General features: G+C 43.1%; 2 protein-coding genes across 4 annotated transcripts in view; one reads left to right on the top strand and one right to left on the bottom strand.

Moving 5' to 3' along the window:
• Nucleotides 1–13,719, top strand: part of Pde6c (phosphodiesterase 6C) — a 59,675-nt gene extending 45,956 nt beyond the window's left edge. Inside the window, exons 16-22 of one of the 2 annotated variants that reach the window (XM_051146412.1) lie at nt 3,953–4,053; nt 6,456–6,563; nt 6,652–6,715; nt 10,459–10,533; nt 10,624–10,707; nt 11,175–11,331; nt 13,526–13,719. In XM_051146412.1, the coding sequence (XP_051002369.1) occupies nt 3,953–4,053; nt 6,456–6,563; nt 6,652–6,715; nt 10,459–10,533; nt 10,624–10,707; nt 11,175–11,331; nt 13,526–13,587 (651 nt within the window). In that variant the 3' untranslated portion in view covers nt 13,588–13,719. The remainder of the gene's footprint in view (nt 1–3,952; nt 4,054–6,455; nt 6,564–6,651; nt 6,716–10,458; nt 10,534–10,623; nt 10,708–11,174; nt 11,332–13,525) is intronic. The other variant, XM_051146413.1, reaches the window with a different exon arrangement.
• Nucleotides 13,720–19,977: 6,258 nt separating this feature from the next.
• Nucleotides 19,978–22,655, bottom strand: part of LOC127189533 (protein FRA10AC1 homolog) — a 33,635-nt gene continuing 30,957 nt past the window's right edge. For both annotated transcript variants that reach the window (XM_051146414.1, XM_051146415.1), the window contains exon 13: nt 19,978–20,075. In XM_051146414.1, the coding sequence (XP_051002371.1) occupies nt 19,993–20,075 (83 nt within the window). In that variant the 3' untranslated portion in view covers nt 19,978–19,992. The remainder of the gene's footprint in view (nt 20,076–22,655) is intronic.

Consider the following 22,655-nt stretch of genomic DNA (forward strand, 5'->3'; position numbering starts at 1 on the left):
AGACAGTTGTAATCTGTCATATGGGTGCTGGGAATTGAACCCAGGTCTTCCAGAAGAACAGCCAGTGCTCTTAACTCCTGAGCCATCTCTCCAGCCCCTAAAGAACTAGTGTGGGTTATGTTTTGTTTTGGAGACAGGGTTTCTCTATGTAGTCCTGGGACTTGCTCTGTAGACCAGACTGGCCTCAGAATCAGAGATCTGCCTGCGCTCTCTGCCTTGAGTGCTGGGACTAAAAGTGTTCACCACCACCACCACCCAGTCCTGGGCAGGTGATCCTGGGTTGTACAAGAAAGTTTGCTGGGCATGAGCCTGAGGAACAAGCCAGGGAAAAGTGTTCCTCCATCAGTGCCCGCCTCAAGCTTATGCCTCAAGTTCTTGCCATGGTTTTCCCCAACAAGGGACTGTAGTCTGCAAGCTACAGCAAACCCCTTCCTCTCCGTGTTGCTTTTGTTCCGGTGTCGACCTTCATTGGAGACACAAACTGGAACACCTGGCTTTGAAGGCCACGTAAATGATTGTTAGTCTTTCTAAAGAGGAATATTGCCTCTCAGTAATGTACACTGTCTTTTCAAGGACCTGTCTACAATGCTATTCAACCTCTAATTGCAAATGTTTAAAGCTCTGTCAACATGGTTGCTAGACAATACAATCACACAGCCCATTTATGAGCAGTCAAATTGACCGCAAAAAATTTGACACTTTAGCTAATAATGTATGTCTTTTACATTTTAGGAAAATAGTGTAGCTCTTTCTATTATTCTGTAAAGAAAGCCCACTGAAAGTTTTCATATTTTTGATGTAAGAAATCCTTGAGATTTATTCAGAAATCTTAGCTCTTATGGGCATCACTCAGACATTTTGTTTTTCATATTATAATACGCTGAACTGAAATGTCCTTATCTTTCATAGAGTTTAACGCTTGGTACTGTCTGTATTACAAACCAGACAAAAATCAGCCTGTGATCTGAGTGAATAGGTGGAGACATTGTTAGTCAAATTTGGGAGAACACACACACACACACACACACACACACACACACACACACACACACACAGAGCTAAACAATTAGGGGCTGGTTTGGCCAGAATTGGGCTAGAGACCAGGCCTCCTGTTTTGTTTTGACACACCTGCCTCTCTCCACCTAATGTTTTCAGAACAACATGCAGGAATAGGGAGATGAAATATTTCATGTTATATACTTTAAGAATTAATAGCTTAGAAATTTAAAAAGCCTCTACCTATATACACTATAAAAATTCAAATAATAGGTAAAATATGGAAGAAAATATAACAGAAATGACAACATTCAAATTCTACCACCCAGAAATGGCTGTAGTGTGGTGGCACAGTGGTGTGGCGGCACAGTGGGTGGCGACATAGTGGTGTGGCGGCACAGTGGGTGGCGACATAGTGGTGTGGTGGCATAGTGGGTGGCGACATAGTGGTGTGGTGGCACAGTGGTGTGGTGGCATAGTGGGTGGCGACATAGTGGTGTGGTGGCACAGTGGGTGGCGACATAGTGGTGTGGTGGCACAGTGGGTGGCGACATAGTGGTGTGGTGGCATAGTGGTGTGGTGGCATAGTGGGTGGCGACATAGTGGTGTGGTGGCACAGTGGGTGGCGACATAGTGGTGTGGTGGCACAGTGGGTGGCGACATAGTGGTGTGGTGGCACAGTGGGTGGCGACATAGTGGTGTGGTGGCACAGTGGGTGGCGACATAGTGGTGTGGTGGCATGCCTGTGATCCTAACACTTAGGAGACAGAGGCAAGAGCATCAGGAATACAAGGTTATTCTTGGCTATGTAGCCTGGGCTACTTGAAAACATGCCTCAAAAGAAAACAAAACATATAGGCAAAGCCTACACTGGATCTGGACTGAGGTGCCTAGTGGAGTCTTTGTGAACAGTTCCAAATAGGAATACGATTTTAATCCAGACAGTACCCCTCACCCTGTAATCTGGGAATTTGCTGGCCATGGCTTGACTCCACCCATGTAAAAACACTGACTGTTGTTGCAACAATGAACTCAGTGGGTTTATGGTTGGTTGGTTGGTTCATTTTTCAAGGCTTTTCTGTATAGCTCTAGCTGTTCCAGAACTCACTCTGTGGGCCAAGCTGACATCAAACTCAGAGATCCACCTGCTAGGGTACTGGGATTAAAGGTGTGTGCCACCACTGCCTATCATGAACTCAATGTTTTAACAACATAAATGATAGATTCCTATCTATCTAGCACTTACACATGCTTTGTGAAATGCCAGTTCTTGTTTCAGATGATATAAAAATGATAACCTCCATGAAAACTTATTATACCTAGAACTTGAGTAAAAAGCCTCAAAAGTTCTCTGGAATGACTGATAGCCAGATTTGAATATTGGGGCAAAATTTTTGTTTAATTATATTCTAACCTGAAGCTGGTCTCAAAACTCTATATAGTAATGTGTGTGTGTGTGTGTGTGTGTGTGTGTGTGTGTGTGTGTGTTGTCATAACAAAGCTACTGTATCAATTTTACTTTCTGAGGGATTGTCCAGGTTGGCTTCACAGAGGTTGACCTTGCATGAGTCCTTTTGAGCACAGACTGTTAGGCAGTTGGAAGGACAAGTTTACCCAACTGAAAAAACAAAGGCAGATGTTAGGGCTGTGTCCCTGGTACACAGCTGTCAATAGTGAGGCTGGGACCTGGTCCTAGGCATCTTGCCGAAAGGCAGTGTGAGGTAAAAAACCCGAGACCACCCAGTATGGACAGGCTATACTGATACAGATGCCAAATCTGGCCTCTTCCTTATGCTTAACCCATAGCAAGTTGCTTGACAAGTGCTATGGCTTGGCACAGACTCAGAACATTCGTGAAGCACTTGAAAGCTGGTGGGGCATAGGAAATACTCATTTGCTCTCATTAGTTTTTAATTCGGTTCCATACTTCTTTCTGAATTACATCCCTCCTGCCTCCCCACATAGGCCTACTGACTACTGCCTCTCAAGTTCCAGCAGGATTGTCTTGTGTTTTGTCACTGTCGCCTTCACTTGGCAATACCATTGTACATCTGTCCTCTGTCCTGCATAACTAGATTGGTCCATCCAGAATACCATGGCTTTTTAATAATCACTCTGAATTTTATATTCTGGTAATCCAGAAAACAAAACTGATTCATAGAGGAAGAGGTTAGTAATGAGAAGCTTGGGGCAACGTCTACTAATTCTTTGTAGAATGTTGCAAGAAAACAGCCTAAGGACAACATGGGGGAGGCTCATGATGAGGCTCATGATGAGGCTCATGGTTTTTCCTGTACACATGAAGATTAGTACAGTTGGCAGTTTCTGAGAGGTGAGTGGCTTCATGGTTTCTCTAGAATTGGGTGGTCAGCAGTGCCACATGGCTAAGCACTGGACATTCCAAAATCCAATTTTACAGTGCCTCAATTAATACAAGTAAGTTTTTTTATGCTATTATATTTTCACATGGTCCTGAAAGAGGCCAATTTTTAAAATCTAAAACTGTAGATATGAAGTGGCTGAGGCTTTTTTTAGAGTTTAAATGACCTTACTCAAAGTAGAGTGGGGAGGTTTATTTAAACCATGAGATTAAAAAAACAACATAAAGAGAGAGAGAGAGAGAGAGAGAGAGAGAGAAAAAAAAAACCCCATCAGGGGTTGGAGAGGTGGCTCAGCAGTTAAAAGTACTGGCTGCTCTTTCAATTCCCAGCACCCACATGGCAGCTCATAACTGTTTGCAATTCCAGCTTCAGAGTATCTGACACCCTTACACAGACACACACGTAGGCAAAACACATAAAGTAAAAATAAAGAAAGCATAAAAAAGCAGACATCAAAAAAGGGTAGAAAGACAGGCCATCATCTCACCAAGTGTGTTTTGCTTTGTTTGTTGAACAAAGTGGCTGTGTTGATTTGGAAATTGTTCATCTCTTCTTGTGCATTGTTCATCTTACAGAGTTTAAACATCTTCCAGAACCTAAGCAAGCGGCAGTTTGAAACAGCGATCCACTTGTTTGAGGTGGCAATAATAGCGACTGACCTGGCACTGTATTTCAAGTAAGTACAAGACTGGGGGTGTCAGAAAGCTCTTGAGCCCCGTGTTCTGCCATCTATGAACTGCACAGAAGATGGAGGGACAGCTCATTACAAAAGAGCATTGGATATTTTTTCAGAGGACTGGAGTTGCATTCCCAGGGCCAGTGGTGGGCTGCTTGCTCGCAATGGCCTGTAACTCCAGCTTGGGGGCTCTGATGTCCCATATGGCCTCTGTAGGAATACATACACAAATTTTTTTAAAACAGGCTCACAAATCTGCTTTCTTTTGGGGATGTCAGTTTTCCTCAACAAAGCAGACTGACAGTGAACGCACTATGTTTTGGAAATACAGTTTGAAAGAATAATGTCACAAAATTGCACACTGTGGCCGTGTGTCCCCGTGACTCACCATGCTCCAGAGTCAAGGATTTAATTGGACTTGTTCGGTGATCAAATCTGGTAGGTGACATTTCAGGCTCAGAAATTTGATCCTGTGAGAGTTTTGGGTTGAACAATCTTGTTGACTCTAACACACAAAATAAACTCACAAAACTTGAGTTTTACAACAGCAGAGGGCCAAGGAGACCAGATGTGCCAAGTATCTGCACATTTTCTTCTAAGTAAAATATAAAGTTTCATGGTGAACATTGATTAGAAAGAGGTGGGCAATTTATAAGACCCAAGTATTAGGTGGCGTTTTGGCACTGTCAGGTTTGGCCTTGCAAATCCTCCTTCAAAACCTACTATTCAGCAGTTCAGCTATGACAACAAGTGCTTAGAATAACATGGCTTCCAGACATTCAGGCTCACATCCCAGCAGTGGTAACGCATCATGTCACCTGTGCTTCAGAGTTCAGTTTTTAAAGACAGAAACTGAAGTGCTGATGCACTTGGGGCTCTCCATCCCCATTCTGTCATGGAAAGTCCTCTCCCCTTCCAAAGACAGCTGTCTGATACCTATACACTCCACCCTTTCCACTCGTGTCTTACGTGGTACTGTTGAGGGCGTTTCAAAATTTCCCATATATAAACAACCATACTGTCTGCAAATGTCTTTCAGTACCTTGCTTTTCCCACACAGTGTTGTGTTATAAATATTTGCCTTTGGTGACATGACACTTCTAGCTGGTTTAAAATATTTGTGTTGAGGCACGACAAGTGGATTATAAGGCATGCACTAGCACATCAGATTCAAGACACGACCCTGAGGAAGCCAAACAAAAATGCAATTAGAGATGGCTCAGTGGTTAGGGCATGGGCTGCTCTTTCAGAAGACCTGGGTTCAATTCCTGGCACCAACATGGCGGTTCATGCTTGTCTGTGGCTCTAGTTCCAGGTGACCTAACGCTTTCATACAGACATACATACAGGCACATGAAATGAAAAATGGGTTAAAAAAACGAATAAAAGGGCTGGCAAGAGGGTTCAGTAGGTAAAGTAGGGTCATACAGACATGAAGATCTGAGTCTGGCTTCCCCAGCACCCACACAAAGAGCTGAGGAATGCTAGTGACAATAGCGGGGGAGCGTCCCATCAAGGAAAGACACCTGATGGCCACCTCTGGTGTACACACGTAGAAGTGTACTCACCTGCCTCTCATCCCTACTCACACCTTCCCCCCAAACAAGTACACACACATAAATAAATAGACAGGTAAACAAATAATAAAGGAAAAGAAAAGGCTTACCCTTGGCAATCAGCAGCAAGCCAATTCACTTGCTTCAGTTGTAGTGTTTAACTGTTGGATGGAAAGCAATTCCCTTACACTCCTCTATATACATAAATTCAGATTATTGTCTTATTTCCATTATTGCCCGTGACTACACTGCAGGACCTTGTGCATATATATGTGAGTTTTTACACCTGGGAGTGGGAGTGTGGGCCATGCATGGTATGTGTATGCTGCTTTGCCGCATCGGACTCCACCATTGACATCCTACCAGCGGCATGCCAGGATTCTCTAATGTACTCTGGGTCTGTGTGCATTTGAATTTTTAGTTGCTAACTTGCTGAGTGTGAGATGCTGCTGTTTAGTTTAGATCTGTATTTCACCAGTTACCAATGAAACCAGCCATCCATGTGTTTTGGTTTCTGTGTTTCTATGCTGGCACAGCCCCATGGCCTCTCTGCCTCCGTTTTGCTGTTGTTGTTGTTGTTTGTTTGTTTTGTTTTGTTTTTCTTGTTTGAACTTTTGGCTTTACAGTATTCAAATTTTTGTGGGCTTTCCCCACCCTGTGGCTTGTACTTTTTCTGCCTCCCATCCTTTCTATGACAGAGACAGTCAGACTGCCTGCTTTCTATCCTGGCTGTCAGCCCCTGCTAGGCAGACAGCCTGAGACAGAGTGGAAACATAGACTATGAAAAGCACACAGTTATGATCATTTTCTGTGGAAAAAATTGTTGCACGGCTATATCTTTTCCAGGAAGAGAACCATGTTTCAAAAGATTGTTGATGCCTGTGAACAGATGCAAACGGAAGAAGAAACCATCAAATATGTGACTGCCGACCCGACCAAAAAGGAGATCATCATGTGAGCAGTCAGAATCTTACCTCCTAGTTAGCAAAACAACATGTCTTGTACTTCTTTCTAGCTTAGGAATTTTCCTTTTCTTCATTAGGGCCATGATGATGACTGCCTGTGACCTGTCTGCCATCACCAAGCCCTGGGAGGTGCAGAGTCAGGCAAGTGCCACAGCACTTCCTTTCCTGTCACCCATCACACACCTGTGACCTGTCACACACCTGTCACCCATCACACACCTGTGACCTATCACACACCTGACACCCGTCACACAGTTGTGACCTGTCACACACCTGACACTCGTCACACACTTGTGACCTGTCACACACCTGTGACCACCTGTCTGCCATCACCAACCCCTGGGAAGTTCAGAGTCAGGCAAGTGCCACAGCACTTCCTTTCCTGTCACCCATCACACACCTGTGACCTGTCATACACCTGTGACCTGTCACACACCTGTGACCTGTCACACACCTGACACCCGTCACACACCTGTCACACACCTGTGACCACCTGTCTGCCATCACCAAGCCCTGGAAGGTGCAGAGTCAGGTAAGTGCCACAGTACTTCCTTTCCTGTCACCCGTCACACACCTGTGACCTGTCACACACCTGTGACCACCTGTCTGCCATCACCAAGCCCTGGGAGGTACAGAGTCAGGCAAGTGCCACAGCACTTCCTTTTCTGTCACCCATCACACACCTGTGACCTGTCACACACCTGTCACCCGTCCCACACCTGTGACTTGTCAAACACCTGTGACCTGTCTGCCATCACCAAGCCCTAGGAGGTACAAAGTTGGACATGTCCTGTGACATTTCTTTTCCTGTCACACATCAGGTGCTGTCTAAATCCCATGAAAGGCACCCAGAGATCTCTGGCAATTCCAGAGTCCTATTCTCATGTTTACAAACAGCAGCAGGCCAGAAGGTCACTGGACCATGTCCTAAAACAGGGAAAATACAGAAGGCCTTGGAAAGAAAATGTGAAGGTGAAAGTGGGAGGCAGAATTCCTTATTATTGGACAAGCTATAGAATTTTTATGTAGAAGTCGCCAGACATGGTGGTTCAGTCCTGTAATCTGACTACTCATGAGGAGGCTGAGGCAGGAGGACACTGGATTCAGTGATAGCCTGGGCTACATAATAAGACATAGCTACTGAACTCAATGTGTGAGCTTTTCAGTGTGGAGATAAGTCAGAACAGACCCTGGTTGGTGGGTTGCTCCCAAGGGTCTCATCTACAATGTGTTTTCAGTTACTGGAAGGCGCTGACTGAGAGTGTATGTTTAGGGCTGTTCTTTATCTTCTTTAGGGTGAAGGCGATGAGGTGGTACTTAGTTCCCTGTTCTCTCTTTAACTGGATGGAAGAAGCTGCCCCTTTTCAATGACACCTAGGTGAAACAGGGATGGAGAAATGGCTCTGTGGCTAACAGTGAATACTGCTCTTCCAAAGGATCTGAGTTCTGTTCCCAGCACCCATACCAGGTCACAACTTGATATAACTCCAGCTCTAGGAGGTCCTGTCTCCTTGAATACCACATGCACACACACACACACACACACACACACACACACACACACACACACACACATAATCTGTCTCTATGTGTCTGTCTATCTGTCTCCTTCAGCAGAGAAACCAGGATTACTGTGGTTCAACCGCCTATCCTGATTATAACTAGAAAGAAATGGAACCCACTGTGGGAGAGGGCAAATATCTTCTTTTCCCAGACATCTTTGGTTTGTGGCTATGGGCACTGAGTAAAAGATAGTTTTCAAAGATAAAAGTATATTAATTTATGTAAGTTTTACATGGCATAGGAGCCTTTATGAGTAAATAAAGGCCTCAAGTAAGGTATCCCTCGTGTGTTTTAAAATAACATTTAAATTGTGTGTGTGTGTGTAGAAAGGGGGAGGGGAGGGAGGGAGGGAGGAAGAAGGAGGGAGGGAGGGAGAGAGAGAGTGAGTTTGTGGATGTGCATGTGGCACGTGGTACTCAGGGAGAAGGCACGGGACCTTCTAGACCTACAGGAAGTTGTGGCCTGATGTGGGTGCTGGAAATGGAACTCAGGTCCTCTGGAAGAGCGGTGTGTACCCTTAACCCCTGGGCCTGTATCCGCACATATTTTAATGCCAGAATTGATGAAGCTGTGGTTTGTGGAGAAATACAACTGGACAACAGTAATAACCCAGGAATCTCAGCACCACCATCTACTCAGGGTCTTGACCTCTCTGCCTCTGACTCCCTTCCTCCACGGTTTGGGGAACCTCTTGAATAAGGCCCATGGTTCAGCTTCAGGGAAAGGTGAAGGTCAAGGTCAAGCTGTCTTGCTCAAGCTTCATAGCCTGCTTTAGGGGGGAAATGGATTAGGGGAGGCAAGTTTTCTCAAATTCTATCAGCTTGAAATATTTTGAGGTCGTTCATTCTGAACTGTATCACTGGCAAGTCAAAATGAAGCATTTACATTATGCTTTCTCTCTGTACCCTCTCTCTCTCTCTCTCTCTCTCCACCTCTGTCTCTCTCTGTCTCTCCCTCTGTCTCTCTGTCTCTCTGTCTGTCTCTGTCTCTCTGTCTCTCTGTCTGTCTCTCTGTCTCTCTCTCTCTCTCTCTGTCTCTCTGTCTGTCTGTCTCTCTCTCTCTGTTATTTTAAGGCTAACCTGGGCTACATGAGACCCCATCTCAAATAGAAAAAAAATCTATCCAGTCTTTGATGGGAAGCCTAGTGTTGCCTCCTAGCTGATCCTCATCAAAGACTCGTGGTTGTCTTCTGTCCTCTGACCTGCTGCCTGAATTACCCAGAGGCTCTGCTCACTGCTCCATGGCTGGGAAGTTCCAAGCTGCACTTACTTGTTTTTGGGAAACACTTTTTGTTGTTGTTGTTTTTTGAGCTGGGTGTGATGATTCACACCTGTTAATGCAAGAACCCAGGACACTGAGACAGGATGATTGTGAGTTCGAGGCTACCCTGGGTAGCATAACAAGACACTGTCTTAAAAAACAAAAACCAAACAAGAAGTCTACTTACTTTTCATAAAACGTATACAGAAATAACTATATGATAGAGAAGGAAGCTTTGGCCTGGAGAGCCACACTTGTCATGGCCTGTCTTTCCCTCTCATTCCTGGATTCATTTCCCATTGCCCCAAGCTGTCACCACGCACTCAAAACTCTTGGATAAGCCTCATGTAGTCTGTTTCTCCCGGTGTATTCTCCCTTTTAATCTAGAGACCTACTACTCACTCTCAATGGTACACAGAAACACAGCCTCTGGCATGATGTGTCTCTTTCCTTCCCTGTCCTTTATCCACAGCAGTAAGCCTATTAGTGTTGTAGTACATACCACACTGGGAGCCAACTGTCTTCATTACACTGTGAGCATCTGAAAGATAGCATCTCATCTCATCCTTCTTGGCAAGCCTGGCTTAAGCCAACATCAATCACCTAACCAATGTCCATCATTATGGTCCATTGGTTTTCATTGTATGAATTAACACTTGATTATCCTCCCACTGCTGTTAAGATACATGTCTATCCCACCCCCGTGTGTGTGTGTGTGTGTGTGTGTGTGTGTTCACCATACACCTATGCAGGATGACCACTGCCAACAGATCATTGGAAAGCATGATGGCCAGAGACAGTTTGGTTTGAGAAACTCAAAATCCTCCTGTGTTCCCTCTTTACTGAGAAGTGATAGTAATACAAATAGAAGGCATAGGAAGGCATACTCTCAGAGTTCGTTCAGAACCCTCAAGTTGGAATCTTTTTATGACTCCAGAGCAGATGGCTTGATGACACCGCAAGCATTGGCTTGAAGCCCTACCCTCAGGTGTTGCTCATGCTAACGTGACGTGAGTTCTCTACAAACAGTGGCTATCAGAAACCATGCCTCTCTTCTGCAGGTGGCGCTACTGGTTGCAAATGAGTTCTGGGAGCAAGGTGACCTGGAAAGAACAGTGCTGCAGCAGCAACCAATTGTAAGGACCTTTTCATAACCACGTTACTTAGTAAAAAATCACCCCTAAATCTCGGGAAGACATCTTAAAAGGAATTACTTCTCTTTCTAGCCTATGATGGACAGAAACAAGAAAGACGAACTCCCAAAACTTCAAGTGGGATTTATTGATTTTGTTTGTACTTTTGTGTATAAGGTACGTAAACAAATTATTTCAATGAGTGATATAATCATTTCATTGAGAATTTTTCTTTCAAACTATAACTAGAGTGGGCCAGGTGCAATCCCAGCATTCAGGAGGCAGGGGCATCAAGAGTTCAAAGTCATCTTGGACTATGTGGTAAGTTTTAAGACCTTACTTTAAAAAACAAAAACAAAAACAAAACAAACAAACAAAAAAACTAACCAAAGTTACCAATGAAGAAAGCCATGAGGTCATTTGCTCCACAGTAGTTTGAGCACTGATTTTGATTTATTCAGAGTAGACTAAAATGTACAAGAACTTGCAAATGAGCCACACACAGACTCACTTGACAGACAACAAAGAGCACCGACCTTGCCCGAGCTGTAGAAGCACCCAGGCTCACCTTAGCAGCTCCAAGCACGGGCCCACCTCATGACTTCTCTTCTGTTCACCCATCTCCCACCTCAAATTCTCTGCAGGAGTTCTCACGGTTTCACAAAGAAATCACACCCATGCTGACTGGCCTTCAGAACAACAGAGTGGAGTGGAAATCCCTAGCAGAGGAGTATGAAGCAAAAGTGAGGGTGACGGAAGAGGAGGTGGGAAAGCAGGAAGAAGAACCAGTAAATGGAAAAGGTTAGCGCGAATCTACGTTTGCTGTGTGCGAGTGGGATGACGTCAGAAAAGGGGGGGGGTGCTGTCACATGACAAAACCTCTTTGCTGATGCAGGCAGGTAAGTGTAAGATGTCTGTGGTTTTCAGGGTTATTTTGCTCCCAGACAAGAGCTTATGCATAACTCCAAGTGGAGATGACTGGTCCACTCTGGTCCCGGTACAACAGAGGCTACAGCTGGGTATTAGCGGCCCTCTAGAATGGGACACTAGGGCTTCTCTATAAAGAGAGGTCAGGGGTCAGAAATACAGGGAAGACAGTGCAAACCTGACACTCTCCATTAGCTATGTGGAACTCTCGACAACTTGCTCAAACTTTCTAGGTTATACCAGAGGTTTTATAGATTCACATTTTAAGGAAGTCCTACAGGCAAAGTTAAAGTTGGCCAACCACATCAGGGGTGGCTTGAAGGAGACTCCAAATCTTTGCTTGTCCCCCAAATATCTTCACATGGTGCTATTTCCTCTGGCTTAAAATATCTACACCTGAAGTCATTTGTTGGGTTTATTACTGCTTTCAGAAAGCCTGTTAAAGTGCTTGCAATGAATTATTAGTTCCTCGATTGAATGTTCATATTGCTAGTGGAATGCCAGGCTGGGACTGTACCTAAATGGTAAAGCATTTCCTGGCATGCACAAAAGCCCTAGTTTTGGTCGCTGGCATCGCAGAAAGCAGAATGCTAATCTGATGGAGGTGATGGGTTACTCATGCATGTGTGTGTGTGTGTGTGTGTGTGTGTGTGTGTGTGTGTGTGTGTGTGTGTGTGTTGAGGTGGAGGCCTGAGGAACTGTACATCTTGTGGTTTGAGACAGCTTTTGTCATTGGCCTGGGGCTCACCTAGTCAGCTAAGATGCTGAGTCTCATGCATCTGCCTGTCTCTACCTCCCCAGTACTGGGACAGCAAGTATGTTCCACCATGCCCAGCTTTTTCACATGCATCCAGGGTCTCAAACTTGGGTCCTTGTGCCTGAGTGGCAAGCCCTTTCCTCCTGTGCTAGTTCCTCAGCCTGGATGTTCATGTCTGTCTCCAAAGGTTAGCATTGTAAGTGTTGTAAGCAACTCCTATTGGCAAAGGAGCCACCTCTGTGTGGAAGACTGAAACAAGCTTTTAGACAACTGTACTGCTTGGTCAGATTTTAATCAGTTCACTGTGGGAGGATATATTTGCTTTGCCATGGTTATAGACGTCCCTCAACAGGATAAAGGCAGGGGGTTCTGATGTCTCCGTGCTCACTCATTAAAGCATCCACAGGATGTGTGTTCTCACAAGGCTTTGTTAGATATGCAGTATCCCAAATTGCATACTGGTCTTCTGTACTGTATTTGCATATGTTTATTTCTACTTTTTGTCTATTAGTTGGAGAATTCTTTTGAGAAGTAGGACCGTTGTGCATCCAGGCTTCACGTTTTGTGTCTCTACTCATATTCCTGGTTGCTTAATTTCACTGAAATACTGAGATGGTAACTGGGTAACTACTAATCAGATTTCATTTTATTTTGAGACAGAGTCTCAGTATGTAGCCCTTGCTGTCTAGAACTCACAGAGCTCTGCCTGTCTCTGCCTTCTGAGTGCTAGGGTTATAGCTGTATCCACACATGGCTTTTTTAAAAAAATTAAACAAGGTCTCAACATGTAGTGTCCACTGTCCTAGAATTTACTATGGCCTCAAACTCACCAAGATCTACCTGCCTCTGACTCCCAAGTGCTGGGATTAAAGACTTGCACCACCACACTTGGCTTTTGAATTTTATTTTTCAATTTTTCCCAATTTATGAGTGTTTTGTCTGCATGTATATGTGCACCATATGTGTGTCTGCTGCACACCGTGGTCAGAGAGGGTATCAGAATCCTTGGAACTGGAGTTACAGATGGTTGTGAGCAACCATGTGGGTACTGGGAATCAAACAAGTGCTCTAAACTGCAGAGCCAGCTCTCCAGCCCCTTGAATTTTATTTTTAAGTGAGCCAATTGTGAATAAATAATTGACTTTCAACAGTCAAACCTTTGGAGTTGTTGTTATTATGATGATTATATATGTTATTATTTTAAGGTAATATTATTACAGATTTGATGCAAATACCATGAGAATGTTAGAATACATGCATTGTATCATACTGACACCTGACAATGTTTTTTTTTTCCTGGTCTTTCACTAGCTGCCACAGATTTAGGAAGTGACACCAATGACAAAAAGTCCAAAACATGCTTAATGTTGTAAAATAATCCCACTGTCTATCTTTCAAGTATCATCTTAGTTTCCAAGAAAAAAAATCCAAAGAACCTCATCACTGAATTCTGTCATGTGACCGTGAGGTGACAGAACAAAAACATCTCCAGAGACACTGCCATGTGACTGTGCACAGAATATCTACTGCTGACCTGGAAACCCTGTGAGCTAAATAAAGTTCAGTCAAAAAACAAAACATGACAAAAACAATGGACTTTATGCCAGTTTGTTTTAAAGAATATGCTATCTTGAAATGAGTCACAAGCTTTATATATAATTGTGTGTTAAGATGTATTTCTATGTGTATGTGTGTGTCTGTGTGAGTCTATGTGACATATGTGCCATTGCTGGTGGAGGCCAGAAGAGGGCTTCAGATCCGCAGGAACTTGAGTGATAGGCAGTTGTGAGCAGCCTGAGTTGGTTCTGGATCCCAACCCAGGTCCTCTGGGAGAGTAGCAAGTACTAGTGACTACTGAACCATCTCTCAGCCTGGGCCACTAGTATAAAATAGCTTACTAATTGTATTCAACTGCTAGAATTGCTATAACAAAGTACCACACACTATGTGGCTTGAACCACAGTCATTTATTTTCTCACAATTACCGGGCTGGAACCCAGAAGTTCAAGACCAATGTGTTGGCATGCTTGATTTTTAGTGAGAAGGCCATTTACCCTGCATTGTCATGTGGGCAGCTCTGTGTCCTCATTTCCTTTCTTCTAAGGACACCAGTTCTATTGGATTAGGATCACACCTCTGACTTTATTTTAGCCTCATGAATGACCTCATCTTCAACATGTGGTACTGAGGGTTAGGATTCTGTATATGACTGGTGAAGGAGGAGACTCGGCCTATAACATTCATAATCGTGCTCCATACTCTACTTTCTAAACTAAAAATCTTCTATCAACATGTCTCCATGTTCAGAGTAGATAAGTATAGAATGAGCCACGAATATAAATACAGTATGGAAAACAAAGAGAAAACGATGTCAGAAGAAATCAACATACTCTCGCCCTTCTATTTTCCTCCTTTCATAAAGGCATGACGTCCAAACTATTTTTGGCAGTTTATAAAAAAACAAAACAAAACTGTAGCTTTCCCTATTTCAAAGTCTAAAATAAATTATTTTGTTTTGTACAACTAAGAATAGTTTTACCATACAGAATTACTCTTTTGATAGAATTTTGATAGTTAAATCAGTTAATCAATATTCAGAATTAAGTATTTAATTTGGGCAAGAACATATCAAAAGAAGTCTAGAGAGACCAGTTAAGATTACTTTTAGGCATGTATTTATGGTTGAGGCATTTGCTGTGCAAGCATAAGGAGCAGTCTGAACCCCCAGAACCTATGTAAATGTGAGGTAAGTGTAGCCACCACCTATGGTTCCACCCTCTGAAGGAAGAGACGGGGGATCCCTGAGCAAGCAGGTTTGCCAGCTCTGAGTTTGATTAAAAGACCTGCCTCAGGGTGTAAGGTGGATTGAGAATGCTTCCTACCATCAACCTTGGGCTCTAAATACATGTCATACACATGCACAAGCATCCACACAGATACCCACACATTTGTGTACATACACACATACACACACACACACACACACACACACACACACACACACACACACACACACACCCCAATGGCACAAAAAAAAACCACCTAAAATAGAAATATTATATTGCCAAGAGAAACTAAAGACTATCAGTCAGTTCCAAGACATGATATATATGTCTGCTTGGGTATAAGAAAAATGTAAGATTTCTTCTTAAATGTAATCACAGATGAAACTAGAAAACAGAAAACACTATAAATGTTAGCCAGGCCTTTGTAAGGAAAAAAAGGTACACTACATTGAAGATCAATGCACCTCAAGTATGTCATGTTACACACAAGGTAAAATTCAGTTTTAAGCAATACATTCCGGGTAGTGTAACCATGGTGGCTCATGTCCTTTCCTTTGTGTCTGTCACCTCCCCACGGCCCTCACAGGGCCCGAGTTCCTATGCTGACTCTCAGTGGACAGCTCAGCATCACTTTATGCTCTGCAGAGGCCTGGACCAGAACCACACAGCCAATCTCAGTGGTAGTGCAGGTGCCAGGGAGGGTCACACATCTCCGCACAGCCAGTGTGGTGATGCACCTGCTTTGCCATTCAAAGTAATCAAGAATCGAGTTTTCTGTCCTGAAGCTCTAAGGCAAGGCTGATCTAGAAATGCTCTCTGCAACTCCTGTTATAAAAGATCTGGGCTTAGACAGTTTCAGTAAGTAGAGATTACTATGGTCATGGAATATGAATACGGGTTTGAAATCCTGATCCCAGTGCAGAAAAGTTCACACAGCCACAAGAAATTGAAGATTGCATGCAAGTGAGAAGGATGAATACGGTAACACACCAGCTTCCTTTTCTCCCTGAGACAGGCTTCGGGTAACACTGGTGAGCACCTGGAAGTGAGAATACATTGTGGGATCATGGCTGCCTACCAGTAACCCATCAGGCTTGAATTTAAATTGTCTTTGAGAGCTTTGCCCTTAAAAATAAATCATTATATAGCAAACAAATAAGATTCAGTTGGTTTTTTTCAACTTTGCATTGATTCTTTGTTTCACATCATGAGTCCAACTTAGCTCCTCGTCCCTCTCATATCCACCCTTCTTTGCCCTTGCAACCTTACCCCTCCCCCAAACACACACACACACACACACACACCAGCAACAAAAAATAAAGCATGGAACCCAAAGCTGTAGTCATGTCACAGTGCATCCCTGTCTACACATCTTCACTTGCAAATGTTCACTGCAATGAGCTATTGATCTGGTTTGAGATCTTTGGCTTCTATAATACCATCATCAATATTAGATCCTCAGCAAGACTCCACCTGCTTATCCTGCTATTGTCCTATGTCATGCAGACCCTACAGCATTGGATCAGCAGGAGTGGCCCTTTCACGCATCCCAACCATTTGCAGGTGATAGAGATTTTGAGGTGGGCCAATTCAGAGGCCTGGATCTGGGCCTGGGTAGTTGCTGAGGAGATCAGCCTGCTAGCTCTCCCTTATGTGTATCACCAGGGTGAGCTTTCCTTCTTTCATGCCCCTAGGGCTGGCTCACCTTCATCCATGCCCCCAGAGCCAGCTCCACTGTGCTGCCCAGACAAGCCTTGGGGGGCCCAATCTCTCAAGTGCTGCAGGCTGTGAGGGGCTGAGCCAGCTCTCTTGCTCTCACACCCTCCAGGCTAGCACACTCATGTCTTCACTATTAGGGCCAACTCTATATTGCCCAAGCGAAGTGCAGGGACCACTCTCCCTAGTGCTACCACCAGTGAGGGGGCAGAGCTAGCTCTCCTGCTCTCATGACCGCAGGGTCAGCTCTCTTGGTTACTGCAGGTGTCGAGGGGAAGAGGGGGAGGGCACCACCCCCATACCCACATCTGGCAGGGTTGGCTCTCCCACAAGAGCAGCTAACCTTTGCCCCTTCCACCAGGGCCAACTCTGTTGTGTTGCCCAGACGAGGTGCAGGGCCAACTCTACCAAGTGCTGCAGCTGGCAGGGACAGGACCAGCTCACCCTCTTTCATGGTCTCAGGCCCAGTGCTCCTGTCTCAGGTGGTAAATTGCAAGATGGGAGGAGGGCATCACCTCTGTACCCACACAATCTCACAGCAGATGAGTGGCAGGGCCAGCTCTCTTGTGCTCTCACCTTTGGGCCTAGCTTACCTGTGCCCCCTTGACTGTGCTGGCCAGGTGAGGTGCTGGGCCCACTCTCTTGAGTGCCACAGCTGGCAAGGGGCAGCTCTCTTACTCTCATTATCCCGGGGAAGATTCAGTTTTAAACAGGCAAGAAATAAATAAACATCTGCTTTGCTTTTACAAGCTAGCTGCTTTGTCTTTCCTGTTAGGACATAAAATACCATGAGGGAGTCTTGCCAGGTTTGCTCTGAGCTCCGTCTTGGCATCTACAGCAGTACCTTGCACAGGGTACTTGGTAGATATGAATATGTGGAACTCTAAATGCTGTTACAGGAGACAGTTATGAGGAGTGACTAAGCTATTGTCTGAGAAGTGATGCATGTACACTGCCTTTTCCCATCATTTCATTCCCTTCATATTCCCTTAGTATTGTGTGAATTTTTTTTCTACTCCAAAATCCCAGTCAGTTCAAGTAACTTTCCCCGCCCCCTTAGTTACCAGAACTGAATTGAGGCTAGTGTTGTCTGCTGAAGTTCTCAATTATATGAACTTGTCTGTGTAATTTGAAAGCAGAACCTCACAGCCTCCTGACCTGTAAGGGCCCGATGACCATCACTGACTGCGATGAGCCAAAGCAGGAAGCAGCAATAGGTCTGATACCCAATACCACCTCAGACTTTGAAAAGGCTTCTCAAAACATGCTAGATTGCTGGGAGTTTATATAATTACCTAAATGTATATGTCAGATTGATATCATAAACTGTATTTTCATTCCAATATATATTGTTTTATTGTAAAATGGTGTGCAGTCTTCCCAGTTACCATTTAGTTTAGAGAACTTCCTTTTCTGATGGCTGCTGAATAAGGAATATATTTTTATATAAAAACATGTAGCTGTGCCAGGCATGGTGGCGCACACCTGTAATCCCAGCACTCAGGGAGGCAGAGGCAGGCGGATCACTGTAAGTTCGAGGCCAGCCTGGTCTATAAAGCAAGTCCAGGACAGCCAAGATAACACAGAGAAACCCTGTCTCAAAAAACTAAAAAAAAAACCACCACCACCAACAAAAAACCCAAAATCAAAAACAAAATAGCCTAGCTATAGGAATTCTACTACTAATATCAACTTTGATGTTAGACATTTCAGGTAACTTATCTCAGAAATCAAGATTTCTTTTCCCTTTGTATAAGCAGTAAGATAAAGAAACACACCTTCAAGAAACAAGTCTTGCCAGGTTTGCTCTGAGACCTTCACACAATATTTAACATCAGTACAGAACAGCTCTTTCGAAGCAGTGCCAGCACAGTGCCTCATGTACAATGGAAGCCTGGTAAGCAGTCATATGTGAATTAATAATAATTATCTAATAAAAGGAAAAACTCTGACACCAACCATTTTAAAATAAAACACTAAATAATTTATTTACAGCTTACTCCATGTTCAAATGACACTTAAAACAGCTAATCTTATCCCGGAGAGCTAGAGCCAAACCACGTTTTTAGATCATCAGCTGAAAAGCTACATACGTGAAGGAGAAAGGGTTAGAAGCAGCCCCAGGATGCTGAGGTGTCTGTCCTAGCGGCTGGCGAGACTCAACACCACAGACACATTCACAGAGCCTCAGAGTGCCTTCCCTCACCACAGAGTGTAGCTCTCCTCCCAGCTCACAGAAACAAGTCCTGGAAATAATCATCAAATTCTTCTTCCCTGTTAAAAAAAGGACAAACACTGATTATAATGAAGAGTTCTCAAAATAATAAAGATTGAGTTTAAAAAATCAATAGAGAAAAAAGAGATACATTATATGAGACTAATAAAAATATAATATTATCACTCAGTATAGTAGCTGACTGTTCTGCATACCAATGTTTCCATAACTCAAGTGACTGTGAGTTTCAAAACAATCATATCTATCTTCAAACAGCTAAAACTGTAGTATTGTACATGCTAGCATCTCTCTCAAAGTCCCTCAGTCTTCTTTGAAGTACTTTGTGAAGTATCACTGTTTCTCTTTGATTTTTTTTTACCTTCTCTACTCACTATTTAAAATTATAATCTGCTTAAGAAACACATGGAACATAAACTATGTTTTAAAAAAGATACAAGTCTTACTCCTAGGAGGACATGTGCCCACGCCAGAGTGCTGTATCAGTTTGAGAACAGCAAACACATTTTTATAGCTAGTGAGGTTACATCTGAAAGAAAGACTAGAACTCTGAAGGACACTGCATTCAGTGTAGCCTGTCAAATACAGTGAGAAGTATCAAGTACTAAATAAATAACTTTGCAGCCAAACAGCTCAGGCTTTGAAGTCAACCACAGCAGAGAGCAAGTGCACCAAGTTATCTGTTGTTGGGAGGCTGAGATGACTGTTGGCAAGGATTCCTCTACACCTGTGTAAATCTTCAAGGGGCTCCTCAGCGTGGGTTATGAGAATCGTAACGTCATGTGACAGGCTGCCCTAGATGCAATTGAACAGCCCTCTCAGAATGAATCCAAGCAAGAACAGAGAGTTGTCTGTTAAAGTGAACTGATCCTGGACCCACTGGCTTTTTGCAGTTCAAAACTTTCGCCTTACCAGCATAGGGAGTCTTTGGCACTACACAGACATTCACAGCATTAAATATTTTCATTAACTGATATTGAGAACGACAGTATCCACAGCCTCCTAAGCTGATGACAGAATGGAGCATCTACAAATCTCAGCACTTACTGCGACTTTTCGTCTGTCTCCGGCAGTGGACCCTTCCAGAGCTCAGACTCTGAAGCAGTGTCTTCCTCATCGCTGTTTCCTGTTCATTTAGAAGACAATGTTGTTATTGCTTTTAATGTTAACACATTTTGAATCATTTACCAGCTAAATTAATTATGAATTTAACATCGATTTAGTTTCAACTTCTATGATTCCTGTAAATTCAAATTATTCCTCCAGATGCAAAAAATTAAAAAAACCAAACAATATGAGAAATACGAGTCTCAACAAAAAGGGCATGAAACTAATGTGTGACGAACAACTTCTAGTTGATCATATAACAGAACTGAAATTAAGGTTTGTATGTTAGGATCAGCACTGAGACTAGCTCCTGTAGACTAACAGGTGTCACTGGACAGGAGTCACTTACTGATGTAGTTATGCTATGGATAGTTTGCCTGCCTGACACTGCATTAGCCAATACTGAATAAATTTTAGTTCAGTACTTGAATTTTAGTTAGTACTTGAGGTCTATTTTATTATACTTTAAAAATAAGAATATATTATTTTATTGATTTGTATTTTGCTGATGATGCCCACTGTCTAAAATAAAAGCAATGTGGAAATATTTATAGTCCTAAAGAAAAGTTGTCCCAAGGCACAGGTAATACAGTCACTATTTAAGTTTGGTTGGCCCTTTCAAACTCATGATATATAAGTTTACATATAAGTACATAACATACGGCCTTTTAAATAAATTGACCTATATTGTGCATATTTTCTGCAACTATAAAAGATTTGAGATAGCATAGTTTTTCTTGACAATACATATAAATATGCTAAAGATTTTTTATAGTGAAATTTTTTTAGAATTTATTTTTATTTTTATTATCTTTATTTTATTTTTTATTTTTTTATTAATTTATTCATATTACATCTCGACTGTTAGCCCTTCCCCTGTTTCCTCCCATTCTTCCCTCCCTCCCTCCCACTTCCCCCCTTATCCTCTCCCCTATGTCTGTGATTGAGGGAGACCTCCTCCCCCTATATATGCTCTTAGAATATCGAGTCTCTTCTTGGTAACTTGCTATCCTTCCTCTGAGTGCCGCCAGTTATTTTTATTTTTAATGGTTCACATGTGTCTACGGGTGTCAGAACTCTCAACAAACGTGCTTGGAACTGAACTTGGATCCTCTATAAGACCAGTGTGTTCTTTAACCACAGAGCCATCTACCTAGCTCTATGAAAGCTTTAAACAAAACAAAACAAAACAAAACCAGTTATTTAGAATCTGATTAACCAATCCTTAAGTGGTTGGGCAATTTAGGCTTGCCTAAATGATGGCCAAAATTGCTGGTGATTTAGTCTGTTTTTCTTTTTTTCTTTTTAGTGTGTGGGGGGTCTAGTGATCAACCCCAAGGTCTTAAACATGCTGGCAAAGGCTCCACTGTGGGTCCACAGTCCAGCTGAGTTGTTTCCCTTGTTGCACAGTGTGCATTTCTGCCCACATTTATCTGAGGTGCTTATCTATCCTAAATGAAATATCAAATTCCAAAAGCAGCATCACTGGCTACCAGACATTGCTTTAAACCCAGTTATAGGGTGAGGTTTTCCTCCAGAAAAAAGTTTAGTTTCCATTCTTCCAAACAATGTCTGAAAAAGCCCTTTTCATCTCAGAACAGGCTTTTCTAATTAAAGCAATAAGCATTATTTTTACAGAATGTCTGACTTTTTCATAATGTAACTGCATAGTTCACATAGAAGCTCAGTTCTTGATGTGTTCATCCTAACCTAATGTGCTCTGTACAAGCCGTAACTTACACAATGATGAAAAGACGCTAAATCAAGGATGACCTGCAACAGATAACTGCCCTGTAGTGTTAGCACTAGAGTTCCGACTTAACTCGGATTTGGCCTGCTGGGACAGAACGTCCCTCAGTTCAGCACAGAACAAAAATAAAGCAGCATTGATTTGCCACGGTGGTTCTAGCCTTTTACCTGCTAGACTCTGATCCTCCAATCAATATGTATACCTGAACTTTGATCCTAACTGAATCTGTTGTGGCACCAATTTTAACAAATAGCAGGGGGAGGGTGCTGTCTACTGAGCTGTGTGCACATGATGATGAAACTGTAAAGTCTTAGAGGAAGAGTCCTATTCCATGACAACCGTCACCACGGTTCCCAGTGTCCTGAACTGCTAACACAAGAAGAAAAGAAAATCTTCTATTCACTGAGATAAGAATAGAAAATTCAATTATGCCTAATAAAGCTATCTCTATTATTGCTAAGATGTCAGAGAATAGCTTACATGGCCTTTAAAAATAAGCAGCTGATTTTTAAGTCTTACACTATGAACTTCTCTGTTGTTTACTGTTTGCTCCTAAGAATACTTTCCACAAGTCAACTTTCCTATGCTAATTTCCTCTGTATGAGTGTATTTGTCTATGTGTGTGGTGTGTATAGGTATAGCGTGTGCATGCATACATGGAGGCCAAAGGTTAATTTCTAGTTCGTCCACCTTGTTTTTGGGAAGAGGTCTTTCTTTTTTTTGGTTTTTCGAGACAGGGTTTCTCTGTGTAGCCTTGGCCATCCTGGACTCACTTTGTAGACCAGGCTGGCCTCGAACTCACAGCGATCTGCCTGTCTCTGCCCCCCGAGTGCTGGGATTAAAGGTGTG

This window comes from Acomys russatus, chromosome 5 (assembly GCF_903995435.1).
Source record: "Acomys russatus chromosome 5, mAcoRus1.1, whole genome shotgun sequence".
Taxonomy (NCBI): domain Eukaryota; kingdom Metazoa; phylum Chordata; class Mammalia; order Rodentia; family Muridae; genus Acomys; species Acomys russatus.